Below are 20,678 nucleotides of genomic sequence, written 5' to 3' on the forward strand. Positions count from 1 at the left end.
CTCAGATCCTTTTCCACTATGGGCGCGAAGAACTGCTTCTATCTGACTGGCCAATGCATGTCGCGATTGAGTTTAGAAAGCTCTTTCCTGAAACCCACATGGTGTGACTGCTTGGTAGGCAAAATGAAGGAACCTCAATGGCGCTCTCCATGAGTCCCGAACATTAGATCGACAGTGTTGGTTAGAATTTTCGTGCATCGCCGTTTTATGCAGGGACCAGGTGGGTCTGGCATGGTGGGGAAGGGTAGTGACAAGGTCGAATACAGCCCAAACTTTCCTCACACATCTGTACCATAAGGTGACGCGCCACGCGCAATGAGGAACTTGAGAGCTCATCTAGCATTGTACTCTGAATCAGTCAAAGAGAAAAGACATCGTTGCTGGATGGTTAACTTATCATGAAGTTGAAGCATACAGGACTTTCATGTTGCTGGCCCTACGGCCAAACCTCGCAGGTGCAGACCAATGGCCTCGATCTGTTTGAGAAAAGCAGAAAAGGCTTCGCCACTGATCGGTTAGGGTTGATACGAGAAGGGGAGCATTTGAGCAATTATGCGCCAACGACAGTAAATGTCTCGAACAGGGTCCGCAAATCCCCGCATCATCAACGGTCTGGACATTGTTGCAAAACCCAACGTTGTTGAAGGATGCTGAATGACGTCTACCTTGCCCTTTGCGCCTGTTATTTTTACCTGGGACCCTTATCTTTTGCAACTCGACACGGTTGAGATACTCAAAGTTGCTTAGCCCGCCATGACAGGGAGGAATGCAGCCCGGCCTTTTACCGGATCCTCAGTGATATGATGTCATTGGGCAAGGCATTGCAACACCAGGCGCAATGAGTTGTGTATAACCCACAGAGGCAGAATCAGTGGGTTTGTTGTCTCAAAGATAAGAAGGGTGCAAACTCACTCTTTGCTGTTGTCACGACCGACGCGCGTACCTAGTACAGTTGTCGCGCTACGCAAGACAAGGCATCCTAGGACAGTTTTGACAGCGACCCCTATTGCCATCTCCACACTGGGCAAAAGTCTAAATTTGGGATGCATAAGCCGAGTGCTGGCGCTTCGACGTTCTAGGAAGACTGGCGTCTATCAACTCAGCCAAATGTTGGCCCTATGCCACGTCGATGAAGGCACGTGACCAGCTTCATCCTTGCTCGTATCGCTTCACCGCCCGGCGATAAACAGGGCACCAGGGCATAATAGGAGTGTTGGCGAACGATCAGCTTAAGAGTCACAACTGGCACGTTCTACACTTCAAATATCCCGGGGTTGCAGCCATTTACTGGTTGTTTACACACATACAATCACACCCTTCACACATTACATTTTCCTAACTCACTAGTCTACTTAAATACCGACCACTCCGCTGCAGACCAACGCCATTGGTCCCTGCAGATTCCACCTTGCTTGGCGACAGCGAAGGGCACCGGATACCGGCATTACGTCATCGGCGACAGTTGAACACGCCAGACCCAGAAAAACCCACAGCAATGTGTTACCACAACTACAGCCAGCATAATGGCTGCGGGCACATTGGAGAGTCACATGAGCACCCGTGGACACTGTGTGACCGGGCCATCCAACGGCTGAACAACCTCCGCGGGCCGGGCTCTCCACCAGTCTCCCCACCAGCCACAGCGCCGCCCAAGCGCACTTCGTCAACACGACGTTTCTTTTCGTTGAGCGGCCAGCTCTCGCGGTCGAATACCAGCGCGTCGACGAGCTCCCGGCGGTCGGGTGCATCTGCGCCAAGGACGTCGGTGTCCAGCTCCGGCTCGTATACCTATACCGTTGAGCTAGACTACTCCACCCTGCCCGACCACCAACTCGCAGCTGTAAGATGCGCCGACCCAACACGCCGCACCTATGTCAGCAGAGGCATGGTCGTCTGCAAGGAGTGCGCCCGCTGGATCGAGGCCATGCGCAGCATGATTCAGTTTTACGACAAAAAGGGCAGTGTCCGGGGGACGGCTGCGTTTGAAAAGTTCCTCAAGTGGGAGGGCGAGGGCGGCGGCGAGCGAGAAGGCGATCTCACCGTCCCGCTCGACGACGGCGACGACGGAGCTGTCTACGGCGCCAGACAGGCCATTATTCTGGGGCACCCCGAGAGTGCCATGAACGCCGAGGGGCCAAGGGGTCTAGGCACGCTGGAACGAGAGATGGAAAGTCGATATCGATATTGAGAGAGTCTTCCGCACTAGGTTGCAACTTGCAAGAATTTTTGCGCGAGTAGTGTATGACTGAAGCATGTTGGCATCATGTAATTCAGTCGTGAGCTCTTTCTTTTTTGGGTGCGGTTATATGTAACTAGGTAGACAATCCTTACATCACACTCCGCATGACTGGTCCGGAAGGCTGGGCCCGTTCCTCGCGCTAATGATGAATGCAAGGATTCGAATGCAAGCACAGGTTGGTCGGACAAGAAAGACGTCGCATATGATGCACCAATGATTGATTCTTGACCTGCAAGCAATCTGTTCGTCAAACCTTATGTTCAGGTCAGCTTCCGGTGTTGTGCGTCTGCTGAAAGCATTCCCTTCCCTCGCCAAACAACCAGAATGTTGAAAATCTCAAAACATACAGTACTTATCTACAAAGTGAGGAATTATACTAGCTTAGTACAGTACGAACAAAAAAGAAAAGTTATTCCACCATGAAAAAAAAAACCCCTTAGCTTAAGGTGATCGCCCAGATCCTGCAAACCAAATACATCGTGCGTACCCGCTCCACTCTCTCCCACACTCTTGTAGCCCGCCCCTCGCCACCTTCCATCTCGGCATCGCCCTCGATTCGCCAGCTTCCCAAAAACTACCCGCTTCCCATCTAGTAAACGGACTTAAGCCCTCTCCATCACTACCTCAAAACCGCTTCGTTTATTTTTTTTTTTAATTTTTGTTCCGCTTACGTTTCTTATTCCAGTCCCTCGGGTCCGAAAATTACGAATATGGTGCGATATTGCCACGTCCCTCTTCCCCCTTCCGGCCTCTCCGTTCCCCCCCTTCACCAATCCTAATGTAGCGGCAGCCATGTAGTAAGTTAGTGTCTTTTTTCTCGGGTATGGTCTCCTTCTCTCTCTCTCTGTGTGTGTGTGTGGTCGTTATTGCACCGGTTTGGTTCGCCGATATGAGACCTATTTTCTACACCTGGGTGTGCCGGATTGCCGGAAGGGGAAGAATGTGGAGATTATTCCGGGAGGGGAAGGGGAAGGATGGTGTAACGTGACTTTTTTGAAGCGGGCTCAAGTACGGGGAGCGATGCGAGTGGCTCGGAGGTCAAGTTTACAGTGTTTGATGGAGGAATGAAAGATTACTTTGTTGGGAAGTTGACAAGGGGGTTCATCGTGATCGTATGGTTAGCTTGTTATGCAGCTGCCCATTGTATTATCTTTTTGAGGCTTCATGGTCCGCTCCAATGGCTGTGGGCTTGGTGGTTAGATTGTTGGGGCTGGATTACAGTGATGAGGGGGACACGAGTCAGACTCGCAGCTTTGGAGGTAGTTTGGATTTCCCCTGCTTTTTGAGCTCCTAATCTTACCTATACTGCTCTTTCCTGCGAAAACGAACTGTATCTTGAGATTCTTACACAGTCACTCCTCGACTGCTTCTGTGCCAAGACCGTCTTGGCATTGTCAAGTAGCACTATGGACATAACACGGACAATGGAAATAAGCACAGAGAAGCCTGTTGCGCCCAGAAAGCGGGTACAAGAACCGTTTTCCAAGCATCTCCGAGGATGCCTCCGCTCCGACTCTCTATGTCGCCGTTCCGATGATTATGTAATACAGTGATTTCCCCTTCGACCAATCATATCGCTTCCTCGTAACCACATCTCGAAGCGAATTTCCCAAAACGGTAACACTCAACGGGCGACTATCAGTTCCACAATCCTAGTGCCGCTCAAAACTTGCCTTTAATCTACACTTCTTCTCTTAGAATTACCCAAACCAGGGATTTGTGCTCGGTGGGCTGTTGTTCTCCGCGGCCCAACCAAAGTTTGTGTGTTCCTTGCTTGAAACCCATGTTCAGAACCACTCGTTCTGGTGGCGAGGCTGACACAGAAATGCAAGGGCAAAGCGATTGAGTAGGGAAAGCAAACCTATTGGTTCGGCGTTGTATGTGCAATGATCCACGCAACTTGTACAAAATTGCCCAAAGTTGACATACTCTGGGTAACTGACGCCACGTATAGAGCAACACTGCTCGTCAAGTCGTGGTATTGGCTCGGGCTCATGTCCGCAGACTTCGACGGTGATTTTCGAAGATACTTAATTGAGGTGGTTGAGGGATCATCATGTTTGAGAGATGAGGCCATTTTTTTTTGGTTCCGCGGTGCGAGTTTGGCGGTCCGCGCAGCAGTGTCGGATGGAATAAGTTCGGGTTACCGAAGGAACTCAACATGGGCCGTGTGGCAGCGGGGCATAAACGGGGCTGGTATCTGTCCAAGTTCTCAAGCAGACATGATGGTTTCAAAGTCCACAAGTATAGGGACAATGGGGATAGACTTGGTGTTGTACTCCTTGGTTGCAACAGTGCAACGCAGGACATGAGTCTGTCATAAACAGATGGTAGAACAGCGCCTTGAAGAGCTTAGCGTGTAATGAAAGTGCAATTTGGGCAGTCACTCCAAATGACCACTCGAATCAGTGCGCACAAATGCCTCAACTCACTCTTCACCCATTACCGCTTACAGCCTCACATCAATTCACCTTTCACTTTACTGCTCCATCGCACACATTTGGCTTTCACGACAAAAAATCAGGCACCACAAGCACAATGCCTCTTCTCCTTACCCTCCATTCAAGCTACAGCTTCTCCCCACAGCGCTGACGCTCACCATCAAACACCCTGATACGAGCCTCAACGCCCATCTCGTCCCTTTTCACAAAGTACCTCAGTCAATCCGATAACAAACAACCCCCAATCTCGAACAACCGCCGCTCACCCATCGACGCCCTCCTACATGTACCACTCCAACCAAACGCGTCCCCGACTCACTCCCACGCAAACATCCCCACAATGTGCAAAGAAACCGTCTCCCGCCACCGCCACTGCACGCACTCGCGCCTCCTAAACCGCACCTACTGCTCCCTCATCGAACCACCCTCCCCCTGCACCCCCACCGCCGCCCGCGCCTGTCCGCGCTACAAACAGCACTGCGAAAAACCCAGCGCAAAAACCCCATGTCTCGCCTGCAAGCGACAAGAGCGGATCTGCGAGATCCTAGCCGAGGAACAAGAAACGGCGCGGAACGAGCTGCGGGCCGCGGGGTTCAGTGAGAAGAATGTCGAGATGATGATGGTGCCGCCGCCCACGGGGTTCGTGATGCCGCGCTTGTTTCCGAGGGGGAAGGGTGGCAAGATTATCGTTCATCCGTTGTTGAGACATGCGCAGCAAGGGAGGGTAGAGGGTGCTGGGGATACTGGGTTGACGCCCAAGAAGGTGGACTCGCGGAGTTCGGGGGGTAGCAGTGATAGTGGACTGCAGAAAGAGGTTGGGCAGGAGAAGAGCAAGAGCCTGGGTAGAAAGAGGTTCAAGAATTGGATTAAGGAGTTTCTGTTGGCGGGAGATGTGGAAGATGCGGTGAGTATCGGGTTCCCGAAGATGGATGCTTAGGTGTTGGTGGAATGGGTTGGGTAGAGGAAGAGGACATATACATCGGTGGGATATGATGACGATGAAGAAGTGGATCTGGGATACACAGTGGGTTGGGTTATATGCGGTTGGGCGGGGCTCATTTCTCTCAATTTCTTATCATACTACGCGCGAGGCTCTATCACACTACGTACGAGTCCACACTATGACACGCGCGAGTCCTGGATGGATATTACTGCGTCCCCCAAAAAAAGAAAAACGACTACTACTCAAAAGAAAATATAACCAATCTACTCATTCTGAATGAATAGCTTCGTCTCAAACCTCTCTCGCAACCTCTCATATCTCTGGACATCACCGACACTAGGTCGTACCGTTTTCGCTGCCTCGATAAAATCCAACTCCTCAATAGACTCACTACGCCGCCTGAAGGCATGCTGGCCCGCCTTACGCAGCAGACTCTCCAGATCGGCACCCGAAAAGTCTTTGCACACGTCCTGCCGCCCAATCTCGGCCAGTTCCGGGTTGATGACGCCGCGTTTACGAATGAGTGACTTGAGAATATCCACCCGTTCGCTAGGCTTGGGAAGTTCAACATAAAGGAGCGTTTCTAGACGGCCTGGACGTAACATAGCGTCGTCAATCATCTCTGGACGGTTGGTTGCGGCGATGAGATAGATACCGTCCCGCATGGAGAGGCCGTCAAGTTCCGTCAGGAGCGTATTAACGACGCGAGCAGAAGCTTCATGGAGTTCCGTGGAACGCTTCGGGACAAGTGCGTCAAGTTCGTCGAAGAAGATAACGCACGGAACAGATGAGCGGGCGCGCATGAAAACTTGGCGAAGTGCGCGTTCTGATTCTCCGACATACTGCAGACACAAGGTCAGTAAAGTGTGATCAAAGGATAGGGAATATTCGTTCAAATGACTGTCCAGTCTTTGTACTCACCTTGTTCAATAGCTCCGGTCCCTTGACGCTGATAAAGTTTGCCTTGGACTCGGCGGCCACGGCCTTGGCTAGAAGCGTCTTACCACAACCTGGCGGACCCCATAGCAATACTCCGGTGGGCGCTGAAATGCCAAATTTAGCGAATTTTGCCGGGTCCTTGATAGGTTCGCAAATAGCCATCTCGAGCTCCTCGCGGACACCCCCGAGCGCACCCACATCGCGCCATGTAGTGTCTGGTACTGTCGCGAAGCCCTCTCGTTTCGATGAAGGAGTAATCGTTGGCAGAACAGCCTCAAAGGCCTCCATTGAGATGACTGTGTCCTCGAAACCTTCGGGACGCGGAGCCTCTGTGTCCTTCACTCGCTGAATCAACCGTCGAATCGACTTGTTCATGAGCGCCTCCGAACTAGGAACCGCTTCGTTATCTATTTCCATGGCACCTTCTGTGCTGGCTGCTTGCTTTTCGAGTGCCAAACGATATTGATCCATCGACCAAGTTCCTGCTTTGCTCACAAGGTCTTTCAAATCTGCACCAACAAAACCGGCGGTCCGCTTTGCCAATACGTCGAAGTTAACATCTGGCGATAGCTTCGGTTCCCTTGTAAGAGCCTGAAGGATGGACTTGCGCATCGGTTCGCTCGGTACACCCATGTTGATTTCCGTGTCGAAACGTCCTCCACGTCGAAGTGCTGGGTCAAGACTGTCTGGGCGATTTGTTGCTGCCAGCACAATGACCGGCTTGCCATCGTTACCCTCCATAGCTAGACTGTCCATGGAGATGAGTAACTGGGCCACTATTCGCTTCTCCATCTGGCTTTGCGCACTGTCACGTTTTGGCGCGATTACGTCGATCTCATCGATAAAGATTAGACATGGCGCAACTTCTTTGGCCCTTTCGAAGTGTTCGCGAATCTGTTTTTCTGACTCGCCCGACATCCCGGATACGACAGAAGGACCAAGAATTTCAACAAATGGTACGCCCAGCTCGGCCGCAAAAGCCCTACTAATGACTGTTTTTCCGCATCCCGGTGGGCCATGGAGAAGTATGCCGCGAGGTATGGGAATTTTCCGATTGGCGTATTCCTGTGGACACAGCAACGGCAGCACCAAATGCTCTTTGAGCTGCCCTTTGACCTTTTCAACACCTCCAAGATCCTCCAAGGTCACGCCAGTAGGTGCTGAAATCTCGATTTTGCTCTCTTGGGCGGCTGCACGTTTTTGTCTCTTGCTATCGCGCTCCTCTTTTGACTTGCCGCTGTCCCTCTTTTTGCTCTTTTCACCATTAGTAGTGGATTTGGATGTAGGCCATTGTTTGACGATCTGGCGGTTCATCCAGTCACCAGAAATGTCTTTGGGCTCATCCATGGTGAAGTTTCCCTCGAGCTCAGCTAGTTCGTCTTCTTCATCGCCAGACTCATCCTCTCGGATCACGTCAATCACCCGATCAATAGAGTCTTCGAGCTGTTTCTTTGGCCGTCTTTTTAAGCTGGAGTTCGATTTCTGGATATATTCATATACTGTATGGACCCGCAGCTTCAGTGGTGATTCTCCTTTGTCGTCTAGATATTTCTGGACTACCTGGTAGACGTCCTTATCCAGGCCAGCTTGTAGCGTGGGCCGACCTTTGGACGGCATGAGCGTGTCAGTGTAGTGAGTGTAACTAGCAGTAGGAGTGAACAATGGTCAATGACGATTGCGGTTGAAAATGGCTGTTGACGATGGTGGCTGAAGATAGCAGTTGGCAATAGTAGGAGATGGCGATTGGTAATAGCGATTGAAGATAGCTGCCGAAAATAGCCTCTGGTAATGGTGCTTGAGAATGGCGGTTGACAATAGTCGCTGACAATAGTCTCTGTTGATAGTTGTTACGACGGTGATTGAGAACAGCCTGGACGCGCATAAAATAATTCGCGATTCTTATCGATAACACTAGCGCGAACCCTCTTTCCGCTCGAGGAAGTCAAGCAGGACACTACCAGAACACCTCTGTCATCCTTACCATAGAAGTAAACAGAGTCATGATACCCTTAAGTACATTAAAATACCGCGCAATGACTCACACATAGACTCACCTTGGCCCAGACTCGCTGTCTTATTGCCATGCTATCTCGCTACCATGCTACTGCTGTTGTATTACTGCTCTTATCATTACTTGTACTGCTAATTCAACATACAAGGTTTCTCCTTCTACAGAAGAATGCTTCGAGTCAGAGCGATTGCGTCTTATGTATAAGTCCAAGGTAAGAGACTCCCGTCGACTGAGTTGCTTCCTGTCATGTAGTGTCCCGACGGTATTGTGCTATATTAGGTTAGCGTTCATTGTTTCGGGCTTAGTGAATCGCCCATGGTATCGCGCTAACGGCCCATGATCGGGCGACCTGCCGGCACCAACCAAGGCATGGAGACCCGACTGCGAGGTCGCATGCGCACCTCCCAACACTCATGGAGACGTTGACAGCATGGGGAACTCAAATAGCGCTAACAAAATCTCTGCCCAGGACAAGTGAGTCACAGTCACATTTGTCGTAACTGATACTAATAAGATAGAGCGATCCTGGACATGAAGAACCAGCGGGACAAGCTGCGGCAGTACCAGAAGCGCATCACTATCCTTACCGACCGCGAGAAGGAGATCGCAAAGCAGTGTCTGGCGAAAGGCGACACAAAGAGTGCGAAGCTAGCGCTGAGAAGGAAGAAGTATCAAGAGTCGCTGTTGTCCAAGACAGACTCGCAGCTGGCACAGCTGGAAGTCCTTACGAGCGATATTGAGTTCGCGCTTGTACAGAAAGATGTCCTGTACGGGTTGCAACAGGGAACTGCTGTGTTGAAGGAGATCCACAAAGAAATGGGTGGCATAGAGAACGTTGAGAAGCTTCTTGGGGAGAACGAAGAGGCTCGGGCGTATCAGGAGGTATTACTACCCAACTATCTCACCTTGTACTTCCATACTGATGCGCGCGCAACAGGAAATCAGCGAAATGCTTGCAAACAAAATGTCCAACCAAGACGAGGACGAAGTCGAAGACGAACTCGAGGCCCTCGAAGCCGAGGTTAACGGCACCAAGTTGGTTCTGCCTGACGCGCCTGAGGCACAGCCGCAATTTACACCAGAGGAAAAGGCGCAGATGGCAAAGGACCGGGCGGCACGGAGGGCAAGAGAACGGGCTGCTGAGCAGGCTTCGCAACCCATGTTGGCTTGATGAAATATACGATGATGTAGGCATGGCATTAGAGCGCGGCGTTTGGGTGTTTCTGAGCATCATATGGAGGATTCGGCGACACTACAGGTCCAACAACATTCCTGTACGCAAGTGTCTATTCAAAGACAAACCTATAGGTTGGTGGATGCGTTTACCACGTGCATAGAATCTTCGCGACAAGTCACGTTTATGAAGAATATCTTTTCGTTGCATGCGTTGCTGTTTCCTTTCCCCGCACACCTCTCTTGGCGATATGAAGAACGACCAGGTTATATGAATAACGTCTCTCCTTGTGTCCATCTTCCCTTCCCAGTCTCCATAGCATCCGTGACAGTGACCAAAGCTTCGTCCAAGCTACCCCGCCCCCACCATCCACACCAGACCCGCATACATACAAACATCCACCAACGCGCACCCAAACATGTCGCACTCACATTCGCACTGTCACGACGAACATCACGACCACTCGCACGGCGACGGCCATGATCACAGCGATGACATCACACCCGCGCTCCAAAACATTCTCTACGAACAAATCGACTTCCCCAAGCTAGTCACGCTCAACGAAGATGAATCCAACAGCGGCCGCGCCATCTGCCAGAAAACATGGGCCCAGCGCCTAGACCCTGAGCCAGAGCTCAAATCCAGCGCCGACGAGCAACTTCTCATGACCGTCCCCTTCACAGGTCAAGTGCGCCTGCACAGCATCATCCTGCGTACCAGTCCCAGCGGCTCCTGCCCCAAAACCCTCAAAGTCTTCATCAACGAAGACGCCCTCGACTTCGAGACCGCCAGCGAGAAGGAACCCACCCAAGTGCTTGAAATCAGCCAGACAAGCGAAGTCCAGGAGATTCCAGTCAAGCGTGCAAAGTTTGGCACCACGAGGTGTCTAGCACTGTTTTTCGAGGATAACTGGGGTGGCGAGGATGAGACGCGGATTAGCTATTTGGCGTTCAAGGGTGATTATATGAAGCTGAACAAGGAGGCGGTTAGTGTTATGTATGAGGCTGCGGCGAATCCGAGTGATCATAAGAATATTGTGGGTATTGGACAGGGTGTGGGGAGGAGTATTCAGTAAGCTGAGGTAGGTGACGGACTATGCAGTCAGCATACGGGCAAGGGAGTTGAAGGTTTGTCAAAGGATACCATCATGTAGCATCTATATCCTTGGGAACATGCCACTCACTACACAGCATGCCTGCATATTTTAACAAAACATTTGACATACTCGGCGTTTTTTCTTGTCGCTATTTCTCGTGGGTATCATACCATCATAGAATCCAAAATACAGAAAGATTCCAAACCTTCTTTTGCGCTCTTCCGCAGTTCTAACCACACTTGTGTCATTTCTCCTTTCCGCTCTGGACATCTCTTGTCTCAATTATCCTAGGATCCCTAAATCTCTGCTTTTTCTCTCTTTTGTACCAGCCGCATCACGTATGTTTCGTACTTCCCAATACCTCGCCATGCACTTTACTCCAATCAATCTTGCCGTCAATCTCCTCATCTACACGTCCTACAACTGCTACGCTATCACCGCGGATGATGTAGAGGCCCAAGGGAACTTCTTCACTGGGTATTTCCTCTTCTACTGGTCGGATAATGCGCTCGGTGGCTTCTTGGAGGACGAGGTTCATGCTGCCGTCGCAGGAGTGCAGGAGGCCGACCATTGTGCGTCCGTCGACTGTGAGGACGGATACGCGCTCTGGAATAGGATGTTAGTTTGTCTGCGCGGAATGAAGTGAGAGACAAAAAAATCAAAGAGTCTCTCAATCCGGGGAAAGAACAGGGAACGTACTGTTTAGGTAGGCGTTCAGTGCCATTGTGAAGAGAGAAGATAAGTTGAGGTTTGGAGATATCCGAAGCTGATGTAGGGCGAGCGAACAGAGTATTGCTTCTGTGTTCTCGATTCCAGACAAATTTATCGTCTGACCTCTCCTTACTCGGCGCAAGAAAGCTCCACGAGAGGATCCGCAATCGCGTAGTCGAGCCGCTACTGAAAACGTCGAGCTGGAGCGAGCGGTCTGGCGGTCAAAATGCGCTGATATCCAAGGTCGAATATCCGCCGGAGGTACAGCTGAGAATATGAATGCGCTCGGGGTTTTCCAGGGGCTTGTAAGGAAAAAGAGCGTAGGGGCGTTGTCGGCCTTGCTGGAGACAGACAATGTACAAACAGCTCACAATGGAAGCTCGACTTTGGAAGAGTCCGTGCGCTTGGCCAATCAGCGTCGACTTCCTCCGCATGACCGGCGGCTTCACGAGGCAACGGGACGTACTCATGCAACTGCATCCATTAGTAACTGCCGGTTCAGTTACATTCGACATGTATGAAATTCAGAAAATCTCAGGTTCATAATTGAAATAAGTCATCATGACGTTACACTTCATTGTAAACTTTCTCACATCTTCATCTAAATCTCTAAAATCACCTGCAAGACATGCATCGGGTGCTCGGATCCGGTTCCCGGTTGTGTTTTGCTGTCTCCCGAATTTATTACATACTCGGCAGGCGAATGTTTGCATTGAAGCCTGAGAAATTGGGCGTTCGGCGATAGTCACAGCGGCTGTCCATCAAGACCACCTTTACAGTTGATATCCTCATACCAGTCTTTCTAATCCCGACTAAGGATGCTGTACCAAGAAACTTTTCAGCAGTACCTATTTTTAAGTTTTGATCATGCATCTTTCAACCATGTCTTATTAGATCAAGTTTGCATTGTAAATACAGAACATTGAAAAAACACCAAACCAAAGCCGAAGAACACAACAGAAGAATCGCAAAGATTTCGTTTACCAAATTCACCAACGGAAATCTGATTGACAGTATACAACCAGCCAACAAACTCGAAAACACAAACAACCGCAGAAATGTAGAGACATTCCAAAACACTTCAATCATTCACCCACACAAGCACATACGAACAACAATCACCCAGGAAGAAACATGACGCTTCCAGATAACAGACAAATACAAACCGTCATCTAGCTAAAAGTTAGCACCCCTCTCCTTCCTCTCCTTCCTCTCTCCCCCATTACCCAGCACCCCACAACCATGTCCTGGCTCAGCAACCGCACCAACCCCCCCAACCCCAAACCCTTCCCCTCCCAACCCGCCTATCCCACAACCGCGCCTCACCCCGCCCTCCCCACCATCACCATCACCCCCACAAACCCACTAACCAACCTCCCCCTCGTATCCCACGCCGAATGCATGCACCTCCTCAAAGCAGCCCGGATCTCGTACACGCACACGTACATGGCACTGAAGCAGCACGTGTACCATGATCTGGCGAGTGCATGCGGGACGGCACTGAATCAGCTGGAGAGTGTGGGGGAAGAGGGGGATTGGAAGGGCGTTATGGTGCGGTTTGAGTGGAAGTGCGGGAAGTGTAGGGAGAGGGCGGCGATGTGAAGGGGTTATTAGCCCACCAGAAAGCCCCCCAAAAGAAGAAGAGGTGACGTTTTTTTTTCTGAATATTTCGGGCTGAGTAGTTGGAGATATTGTATGGGGTTTGAAAGGGAATATAAAAGCACGGACTTCAGTTTGTTTGTGGGGAAGAGAGGGATGGACATGATTTCCTTTCATTAGACTTATGGATTACTTTTTTACAAGATTTTCGGTCTTAGGGAATTATACACAATTCGTTACAAACATGCTTCAAGCAGTCCACTTGGTAGCAGAAGCAGCCCTCTTGCTCCACTGGTGGTTGCCCTTGCTATCTCCCTTCCTGTTCTTCTCCTCAAACAGCTTCTTGCTCAGCTGCTTGTACAGGAACTTGCCGTTGTTGTTGAAGTTGATGCTGTGGTCCGAGTCGGTGAAGTAGGTGTTTTGCATCTTCTCGGGGCTGACCATGTTCACCATGAGGAGATCGACGAGGGCAGCAGCGTTCTGGAAGTGGACGTTGTCGTCACCAGTACCGTGCTGGATTACAACACCACCGGCAATGTTCTTAAAGCCCGTGGCGTCGTGGACGCGGCTGCGGTTGTAGCCCTCGGGGTTGATTTCGGGGGTCTTCATGTAGCGCTCGGTGTAGAGGGAGTCGTAGAAGCGCCAGTCGCTGACGGGAGCGGTGATCATAGCGTAGCTGATGATTGGGTCACCGACTTCAACAACCTTGGAGGAGAGGTAACCGCCGTAGGACCAGCCCCAGATACCAATGTGCTCGCTGTCAACCCAAGAGTTCTTAGCGAGTTCCTTGGCTGCCCAAATCTGATCTTCAGCCTCAAGTTGGCCAAGGTTGGACGCTACAGTTGAGCGGAAAGCACGGCCCTTGCGGCCAGTACCGCGGTTATCAACCGTGAGAGTGATGTACTCGAGCTCTGGGTCGGACGCAATGTAGGCCTTCCAGTTCAGCGAGCTGAACTGCTTGTGCACTTCCTTGGCGTTGGGTCCACCGTATGGGATGAGGATGAGAGGGTACTTCTTGCTGGGGTCGAAGTTGGGTGGGAGACGAAGCATGGCATCGAGCGTGTAGCCCGATGGGTGCTCTAGGTCCAGGTATGTAATGTTGGGCAAGTTGTACTCCTGGAGCTTGTTGTACAGTGCGCTGTTGTTCACAATGGTACGGATGGGCTGGCTCGAGTTGAGCGAGTACAGTTCCTGGTATGGAACGTCGGGACCAGCATATCGTAGGACGTAGTAAGAGCCGCCGGACGAGAAAGAGCCAGTCCAGAAGGCAGCCTCCTTGTCATTGACAAGGGCAGTCTTCTTTCCAGAAAAGGTGACGGAGTACACGTGGGACTCGGTGCTGTGATGCTCGGTGGAAGTATAGTAGACCAGACCACGCTTGTAATCAACCTTGAGGATGGAGAGAACCTCCCACTCGCCGGAGGTGAGTGCAATTGGCTCTCCACCAGAGACTGGGAAGAGGTAGATGTGCGCCCAACCACTCTGGTCAGAAATATCAAGGTAGAACTCGGTGGAGTTGCCGGAAGTGACATTTCCAGCCTCAAGAGCACCGATGTAACGGATCTGCATCAAGTTCTCTAGCCATCCATCGGTGCCGTCACGCTCACGGGTGACCTTGGACGAGCCGGCCTCAACGTCAACAGTCACTAGCTTCTCCAGATCTTGAACACGGTTGTAGGCACGGTAGATGACCTTGCTGTGGCCCTCAGTCAGCCAGGCGACTTCACCAATGACGAGGTCGTCCTCGGGGAACGCATCGATTGGGATGTTTGAGACTTCTCCGGACTCAACCTCGAGCATGTTCAAAACGACAGTGGGGTTCTTGGTGCCGACCTTGGGGTAGCGCAGCTCAAGCTCGTTGGGGTACACGGGCACAAATTCCGAGTCGTTGTCGATGTAGTATGGGATTCTGAATGAGCCAACTCCGGTCTCGTTGAAGCTCAGGAAAGCAATCCTGGTACCATCGGGAGAGTACCACAGAGTGTAGCGGTCGCCAAAGATCTCCTCTTCGTAAACCCAGTCGGGGACGGCGTTGAAGTAGTCTGGGCCGCCGTTCTCGGTGATTTGAGCAATGGTGCCATTTGTGCTGACATACAGGTTGTTTCCCTTGACGAAGGCGACTTGAGATGAGGAAACCGGGCTCCATTCAGCATACTGAATGTCGCCAGCTTGCTCGGGGTCCAGTGGCACAGACTCGCCAGTTGCGACGTCCATGATCAGGTAGTCGGCATAGTAAGAGTAGCGGTACTCCTTGGTGTAGTTGACAGCCCACATGACTTTGCTAGCATCGGGTGAGATGAAGAAGTCCCAGTAGTTTTCTGGGATCTTATCCGCAGAGATGAAGGTGGACGATTCACCCGTTGCAACATTCTCGAAAACAAGGTCTCCAGAAGCTGCTGGGTAGATGTAATCACCATCTTTGCCAGTTCCGACCCAGCTAAATGAGCGGGAACTAGCAGACAAGGACCCAGGGCTGGCGGTGGTCTCGTTGTAGGAGAGGCGCTTGGAGCCGTTGCCGAGAGGTTGGTGTGGCTTGCGGGGAGGCTCAATGGCCTGGATTAGCGGCAACACCGCTGTGAGGAGGGCGAAAGAACGCATGGTGAAGGAAAATACGAGGTCAGACCCCAGAACCTTTCAACAAAGAAGGTCGGTGATGGAAGCCCGCGCAGTAGCCCGGGGTGCACTGATGACGTCCTCGCACCACTTGGTCGTGTGAGCAACTTGTCGTGCAAGAAGACGAGACGAAAACGCCAAATCGACCGTGGTGTACAATATGGTAGTGCGGTGTTCTTATGTACTGTTGACGCGCAAATTGGTCTAATTGATGTTCGCATTCGAGCTTCCGCATTGAGCAGGTGTTAAGCGTCCCAAGGCCGACTGGTGTTTGCCAAGGAGCCCAAAGCAATCGGCCTGCCGGATAAACAAGGGCCCTAGGGGACGCCTGGTGTTGGCCACCTGGATTATCGGAGCGCCTTTACATTAGATAGGAAGGTGATCCAAAATCACCGCCATCTGCATCTTCCAACAGCTCACGGAACAGTCGGTACAGCCCTCTCCACGATCACGGCGCATAGCTGATAGGCCATGTCCCCTGCGGCCGTCTCCATATATTTCCGGGAAAACGTCGATAGAATGCTTGGTGACGCAGGGGCGGGTGAGTAGAGTAAGAGTGAAAGGTCTCTCTGGATTCTGGAAGGAATGCCAAGCCGCTGTCGGTACGCTAATCGCGTACCTTGCCCTTATCGCTCCTTGCCTCAGCTCTTCAAACTTCTACTTCCGACCTTCATCAGCTCTTGTTTGATTCTTGAATATCAATCCACTCGGATCCCGTCAGATTACTGGCAGAGAAACTACATTTGCAACGATGTGAACAAGTCGCACATCTCACGACGCTCTGAACAGCATTTGCGACCGATGGCGCGATTCTTGTCCATCCTTGCGTCCATCTTGCTTTTCCACAAAAACCAAATGGCGACCGTCCCGCTACAAATCAATGCAAAGTCGGCAAAGGATTCGTTGGTGCATCTGCATTGGGTAGAGGAGTGTTCCCCTTGAGCTGATAACAATGGCCATCGCCTATTGGCCATGCTCTAGCCACCAATCTCTAATGTTGATGAGACCAGCAATCGATTAGGGGCACATTGCAGCAGGGAGCAACCAAACGTTTAATACGTATCAAATTCGTGCTTGGAAGTTGCCATTACTTGACTCTGGTCCGCTAAACCCGCTCATACGACCCATCCTAGTACCCATCAGTCAGCAGAGTTCTTTGGAGGCACAGAGTATTACCATGGCTTTGCGCATAAGCTTTTCTCTGATTCTTTCTCGTCGATCTTCTTTTCTCTCAAAAATTGTACGCAAGACTACAAAGGACGTCGTTGAAGTTATGCTTTTCTTGCTGACATCAGATCCCGGCATATCCTATGTTCTGCACCGTCCCGTCCTTGCATCGGAAGTCCCTCCGCCACTCAGCGAACAGGAAGCCCTGGATATAAAACAGCTACTCTATACCAAAAAATGACATTCCGAGAAGACTGAACACTGGGATTGGGAATTGAAGCAATATCCTGCTGCTGGGCCAGCACGACTTCCCCGGAATCCATCGAGTCAAGCCAACCGCGGTCACGTGTCTGAGTTTACGTCCTTTCATCCCAGGCCTTGACAACCCCCAAACGACTTTCATCATCCCAAGCCTTACTTGACTTCTCTTGTCTGCCCGTAAGCATCTTACCTCAATGCGCTAGTAGTGGCAGGGTACGAACAGCTTCTCTATGTCAGCCAAGCACCTTGGCACGATCTCTTGGATGCTAGTTTCCCTCTAACCCTCTTACAGTAGCTACGGTTCTTCTATACTGAAGACATACGTTTATTTTACCTTCTAAGACTACTAATTATTATTCCTCTTATCTCTAATTCTAGACAGAATAGTTCAGGGGCTGTTCTAAACCACATCCAGTGCCAACTAAGGATCGACTTCAATTTCTTCTCGCATCCAACTCTGCTCTTCCATTACATTGCACCCTCGTGTCATCTTTACATCTCAGCCCGAGCGATGTTGCCGTATACGTCTATCTGGTATTGCCAGGACTTTACAAGGCCCCCGAACGCGATGAACGACTCTTCTTCCCATACCCGGCGCATACCCGGGTAATACCAAAAGCCTTATCGATAGGCGCTTACACTGCGCAACCCAACAAACGCAGCACCATGCTGCGAGAAGCACAACACCAACATACCGTACCGATACGCAGATCAACGGGGGCCGAAATACACCCCGCAAGGGTCACGCAGGGCCAAAAACTACAGCAGGCAAGAGCGGCCATAGAAAAAAGCGGGGGTACGGCTCGCTAGTGTGGTATCGACTAGGCCCCCTCCTCCCCCCTCCCCTCACATCATACCCACATGCTCGTCTTGCAACGTGCATTGACGAGAAACATGGGCCACTAGGTGCCTGGTCAAACGTGAAGAGACTGTTGGGAAGGGGGAGGAGGGTATCCCGTGTTCGTTTCGAAGAGCAGGAAAAAAAGCAGGTTGATGGGTATGCGACTGGCAAAGAAGGGTCTTGCTACAGAGCGGTGAGGTGATCCAGCCTGAGCGCGCGCCATGTGTAGAAACGACTGGTCCCAAGAAAATCATTTCTTCTCGACGTTGCTTTGGTTCACGTGGGTGACACGGGGACCGTTGTCGAGATCACGTTCTAGCGATCGACACTTCTTACTGCTTGCATCCTTGCAATTTTTGTTTTACAGGTTTGTGGTGCTACGCGCACGCGAAAGTTAAACACCAAGACGTCAGCGTTTTGAGACGTCATTTTGCAATCGCCCACTACTTGGATGACCTTGGTGCTCGTCATTATGGGCTTGTTGTCTGGATCGCATTATGTAGTGGTGAGTCATAAGTGCTTGGTCGCGACTAGAGGTGAGAGAGTGCGATGGAAGGGAAGCAGGGCCCAGCGTTGAACGCGCTGTTTATGCGAGTCCCGCGATCCTTTTCTTTTCCAGGGAAATTACGTTGGGTAACGAGTCTGGAAAGTTATCCAGTAATTAAGGTTTGTTGGCGACGCTGTGTCCATCCCCACTCGGTGGATTACAGTCTAGTCTGCCCATTTGCGTTTATCGAGGGTAATATGGTACGCATCACGAAGCGGTCACCCGTCAAACATGTCGTCTCTGTTGTCATATTCAAGTCTGGGTCACAGATGTCATTATTCCCGAAGGCTCATCTTGGAAATGTTGTCGCCCTTATGCCGGCATATGACCTGAAACGCGGGTTGTTCGCACTTCCATTACGCTGTTGCCATGGGCGGTGTCGGAGCCACGAAATGTTGAATGTCAACAACACATGTATGGGTTCTAGATGCGGGCCTTGATGTGCACAGGTGGGCTTGGAGTAGCGGTGGCATGTTGGCTTACAGTTGTCTGTTGGCGGTGCTCGGCACCGCGTCACGGATTGAAGAGGCTGGAAAAAAAAAGTGGAGAAAGGCACCGCCACACCCGGCACCAAAACATCCGTCGCAAGACCTTGGCTTCGAAACGAACATTGCAAAACACATCCAGAAATAGATACTTTTTTCTGCCAGTTTCAGTAGCCCTTGTTGAAATGAAAGGAGGGGGGGGGGGAGATCAAAGACGGTTGAGAGGGGTCAAGCAAGGCTGCCATAGAGGAGCTCGAAGCAGCTCAAAGTTGTCATGGACCACGTCGCATCGCTCGGCACAAACGGCCAATCAGACGCGTGGTTTGTGGCTTTGTCGTCATGCGCCACCCTTGAGTGACGTCGGTTTCCTGAAACCAAGCGCACCCTGGTCATGGCACCCATCATCGCTGCGCCTGGCGGTTCAAGAGGCATAAAAGCACAGGGAAGAGCTGCTCTTGCGTTCGCATCACTCCTGCCAATCTCTCCTCATCGTGGTAGACAAATTCCCAACACCATCTACAGCCCCCAAGCTCGATCCCTCCAAACACCCCCTACTATTTGATATATCGCCAATATGGTTGCTCCGGCTATTCTCATGGGCATTCGCGGTGTCCAGGTGCTGTTCAGCATCATTGTGCTTGGCTTGAGCGCATATCGTAAGTAAAAAAAATCGACCTAATTGTTTCTGAAAGCCCTTGTGCTGATGATGAGTTTTTTTAGTTGTTGATGCATACATCACCTGGGTACCAGGAAGCGTTGCGTTTATGCTCTTCACCTCCATCTGGACCCTTCTCGTTGTCGCCTATCTGATCCTTGCGCCGACCCGCTTCCCTGCAGCTGCGCACAAGTATGCTGTCGCGGGAGTCGAGTTCATCACCATGATCTTCTGGTTCGCCGCTTTCGTCGCTGTGGCTACGCGCTGGGGCGGTGAGTGGTGGGTTGGCCATGGCACCTTCTGGAGCTGTGGTGTTGCTGCTATTATTTTCGGAGCATTCCTCTGGTATGTCAAACCTAACATGTCTCTGTGTGTTGTGACAGCTTTTCTGACAGGACTAGGTTGACATTTGTCGCTACCACTGTTCTTGCGGCGCTACATGTTCGTGGCTCAGCAAGCAGCGACCCCGCCCCACCCATGACCAACGTCTAAACAACGACCTACTATTGTTACACTTCGACCTATACCCACGGCTAGCTTGTAGCCACTCAGGAAATGATACCCCAAACTATCTCTTTGACTTGTTCTCGTCCCGTCTCTTGGGGATGCGGGACTCGGCGTTTGTATTTGGTGTGTACGATATGTTGTTACGACGCCTTGTTGGCATGTTATGGATTTCCGTAGCCACACGCTTAATGAAACTATTTTCTGCAAGTACTCTTTCTGCTGACATGTATCTTGGTCATGGCGATGTTGTCAGCGGCGCCGGAAAGGGTTTTGCCATTGCGTAATTGTTAGTCATTGCCTGACACGGCGTCTGCTACTGTTTGTAGTAATAGCTGGTTGTGTGAACAAAGCGTAATAGTAGCGCGCAATTGTGGCATCATGCCCAGAATTTGGATGGGCTTGTGGTTGGCCTCGTGTTGGCCACGTGATGATCCTCCGGGTTACCGCTG

At 51.2% G+C, this 20,678-nt stretch overlaps 10 protein-coding genes across 10 annotated transcripts; 6 read left to right on the forward strand and 4 right to left on the reverse strand.

The window, feature by feature from the left end:
* Positions 1–1,495: 1,495 nt before the first annotated feature.
* Positions 1,496–2,188, forward strand: COCVIDRAFT_83925 (hypothetical protein; the record flags this gene model as incomplete). The annotated part of the gene is made up of 1 exon (XM_014707220.1): positions 1,496–2,188. One exon carries the CDS (start codon positions 1,496–1,498, stop codon positions 2,186–2,188), a length of 693 nt encoding a protein of 230 aa, XP_014562706.1.
* Positions 2,189–5,020: 2,832 nt separating this feature from the next.
* COCVIDRAFT_21492 (hypothetical protein) lies at positions 5,021–5,617 on the forward strand (the record flags this gene model as incomplete). The annotated part of the gene is made up of 1 exon (XM_014707045.1): positions 5,021–5,617. One exon carries the CDS (start codon positions 5,021–5,023, stop codon positions 5,615–5,617), a length of 597 nt encoding a protein of 198 aa, XP_014562531.1.
* Positions 5,618–5,886: 269 nt separating this feature from the next.
* Positions 5,887–8,179, reverse strand: COCVIDRAFT_32499 (hypothetical protein; the record flags this gene model as incomplete). The annotated part of the gene is made up of 2 exons (XM_014707116.1): positions 5,887–6,465; positions 6,545–8,179. 2 exons carry the CDS (start codon positions 8,177–8,179, stop codon positions 5,887–5,889), a joined length of 2,214 nt encoding a protein of 737 aa, XP_014562602.1.
* Positions 8,180–9,003: 824 nt separating this feature from the next.
* Positions 9,004–9,744, forward strand: COCVIDRAFT_21494 (hypothetical protein; the record flags this gene model as incomplete). The annotated part of the gene is made up of 3 exons (XM_014707046.1): positions 9,004–9,047; positions 9,092–9,455; positions 9,511–9,744. 3 exons carry the CDS (start codon positions 9,004–9,006, stop codon positions 9,742–9,744), a joined length of 642 nt encoding a protein of 213 aa, XP_014562532.1.
* A 421-nt stretch (positions 9,745–10,165) lies between these two features.
* On the forward strand, positions 10,166–10,822 carry COCVIDRAFT_83149 (hypothetical protein; the record flags this gene model as incomplete). The annotated part of the gene is made up of 1 exon (XM_014707221.1): positions 10,166–10,822. One exon carries the CDS (start codon positions 10,166–10,168, stop codon positions 10,820–10,822), a length of 657 nt encoding a protein of 218 aa, XP_014562707.1.
* Positions 10,823–10,951: 129 nt separating this feature from the next.
* On the reverse strand, positions 10,952–11,113 carry COCVIDRAFT_83728 (hypothetical protein; the record flags this gene model as incomplete). Its single annotated transcript, XM_014707222.1, has 1 exon — positions 10,952–11,113. One exon carries the CDS (start codon positions 11,111–11,113, stop codon positions 10,952–10,954), a length of 162 nt encoding a protein of 53 aa, XP_014562708.1.
* A 64-nt stretch (positions 11,114–11,177) lies between these two features.
* COCVIDRAFT_32502 (hypothetical protein) lies at positions 11,178–11,567 on the reverse strand (the record flags this gene model as incomplete). The annotated part of the gene is made up of 2 exons (XM_014707117.1): positions 11,178–11,449; positions 11,543–11,567. The coding sequence occupies 2 exons, from the start codon at positions 11,565–11,567 to the stop codon at positions 11,178–11,180; spliced, it is 297 nt and encodes a 98-aa protein (XP_014562603.1).
* A 1,226-nt stretch (positions 11,568–12,793) lies between these two features.
* Positions 12,794–13,156, forward strand: COCVIDRAFT_83254 (hypothetical protein; the record flags this gene model as incomplete). Its single annotated transcript, XM_014707223.1, has 1 exon — positions 12,794–13,156. A coding segment is annotated over one exon (363 nt), but the record flags the coding sequence as incomplete, so codon positions are not given.
* A 246-nt stretch (positions 13,157–13,402) lies between these two features.
* COCVIDRAFT_21497 (hypothetical protein) lies at positions 13,403–15,751 on the reverse strand (the record flags this gene model as incomplete). Its single annotated transcript, XM_014707047.1, has 1 exon — positions 13,403–15,751. The coding sequence occupies one exon, from the start codon at positions 15,749–15,751 to the stop codon at positions 13,403–13,405; it is 2,349 nt and encodes a 782-aa protein (XP_014562533.1).
* Positions 15,752–19,641: 3,890 nt separating this feature from the next.
* On the forward strand, positions 19,642–20,214 carry COCVIDRAFT_21498 (hypothetical protein; the record flags this gene model as incomplete). Its single annotated transcript, XM_014707048.1, has 3 exons — positions 19,642–19,723; positions 19,788–20,067; positions 20,124–20,214. 3 exons carry the CDS (start codon positions 19,642–19,644, stop codon positions 20,212–20,214), a joined length of 453 nt encoding a protein of 150 aa, XP_014562534.1.
* Positions 20,215–20,678: the final 464 nt, after the last annotated feature.

The sequence above is a fragment of the Bipolaris victoriae genome, assembly GCF_000527765.1.
Source record: "Bipolaris victoriae FI3 unplaced genomic scaffold scaffold_0, whole genome shotgun sequence".
Classification (NCBI taxonomy): Eukaryota; Fungi; Ascomycota; class Dothideomycetes; order Pleosporales; family Pleosporaceae; genus Bipolaris; species Bipolaris victoriae.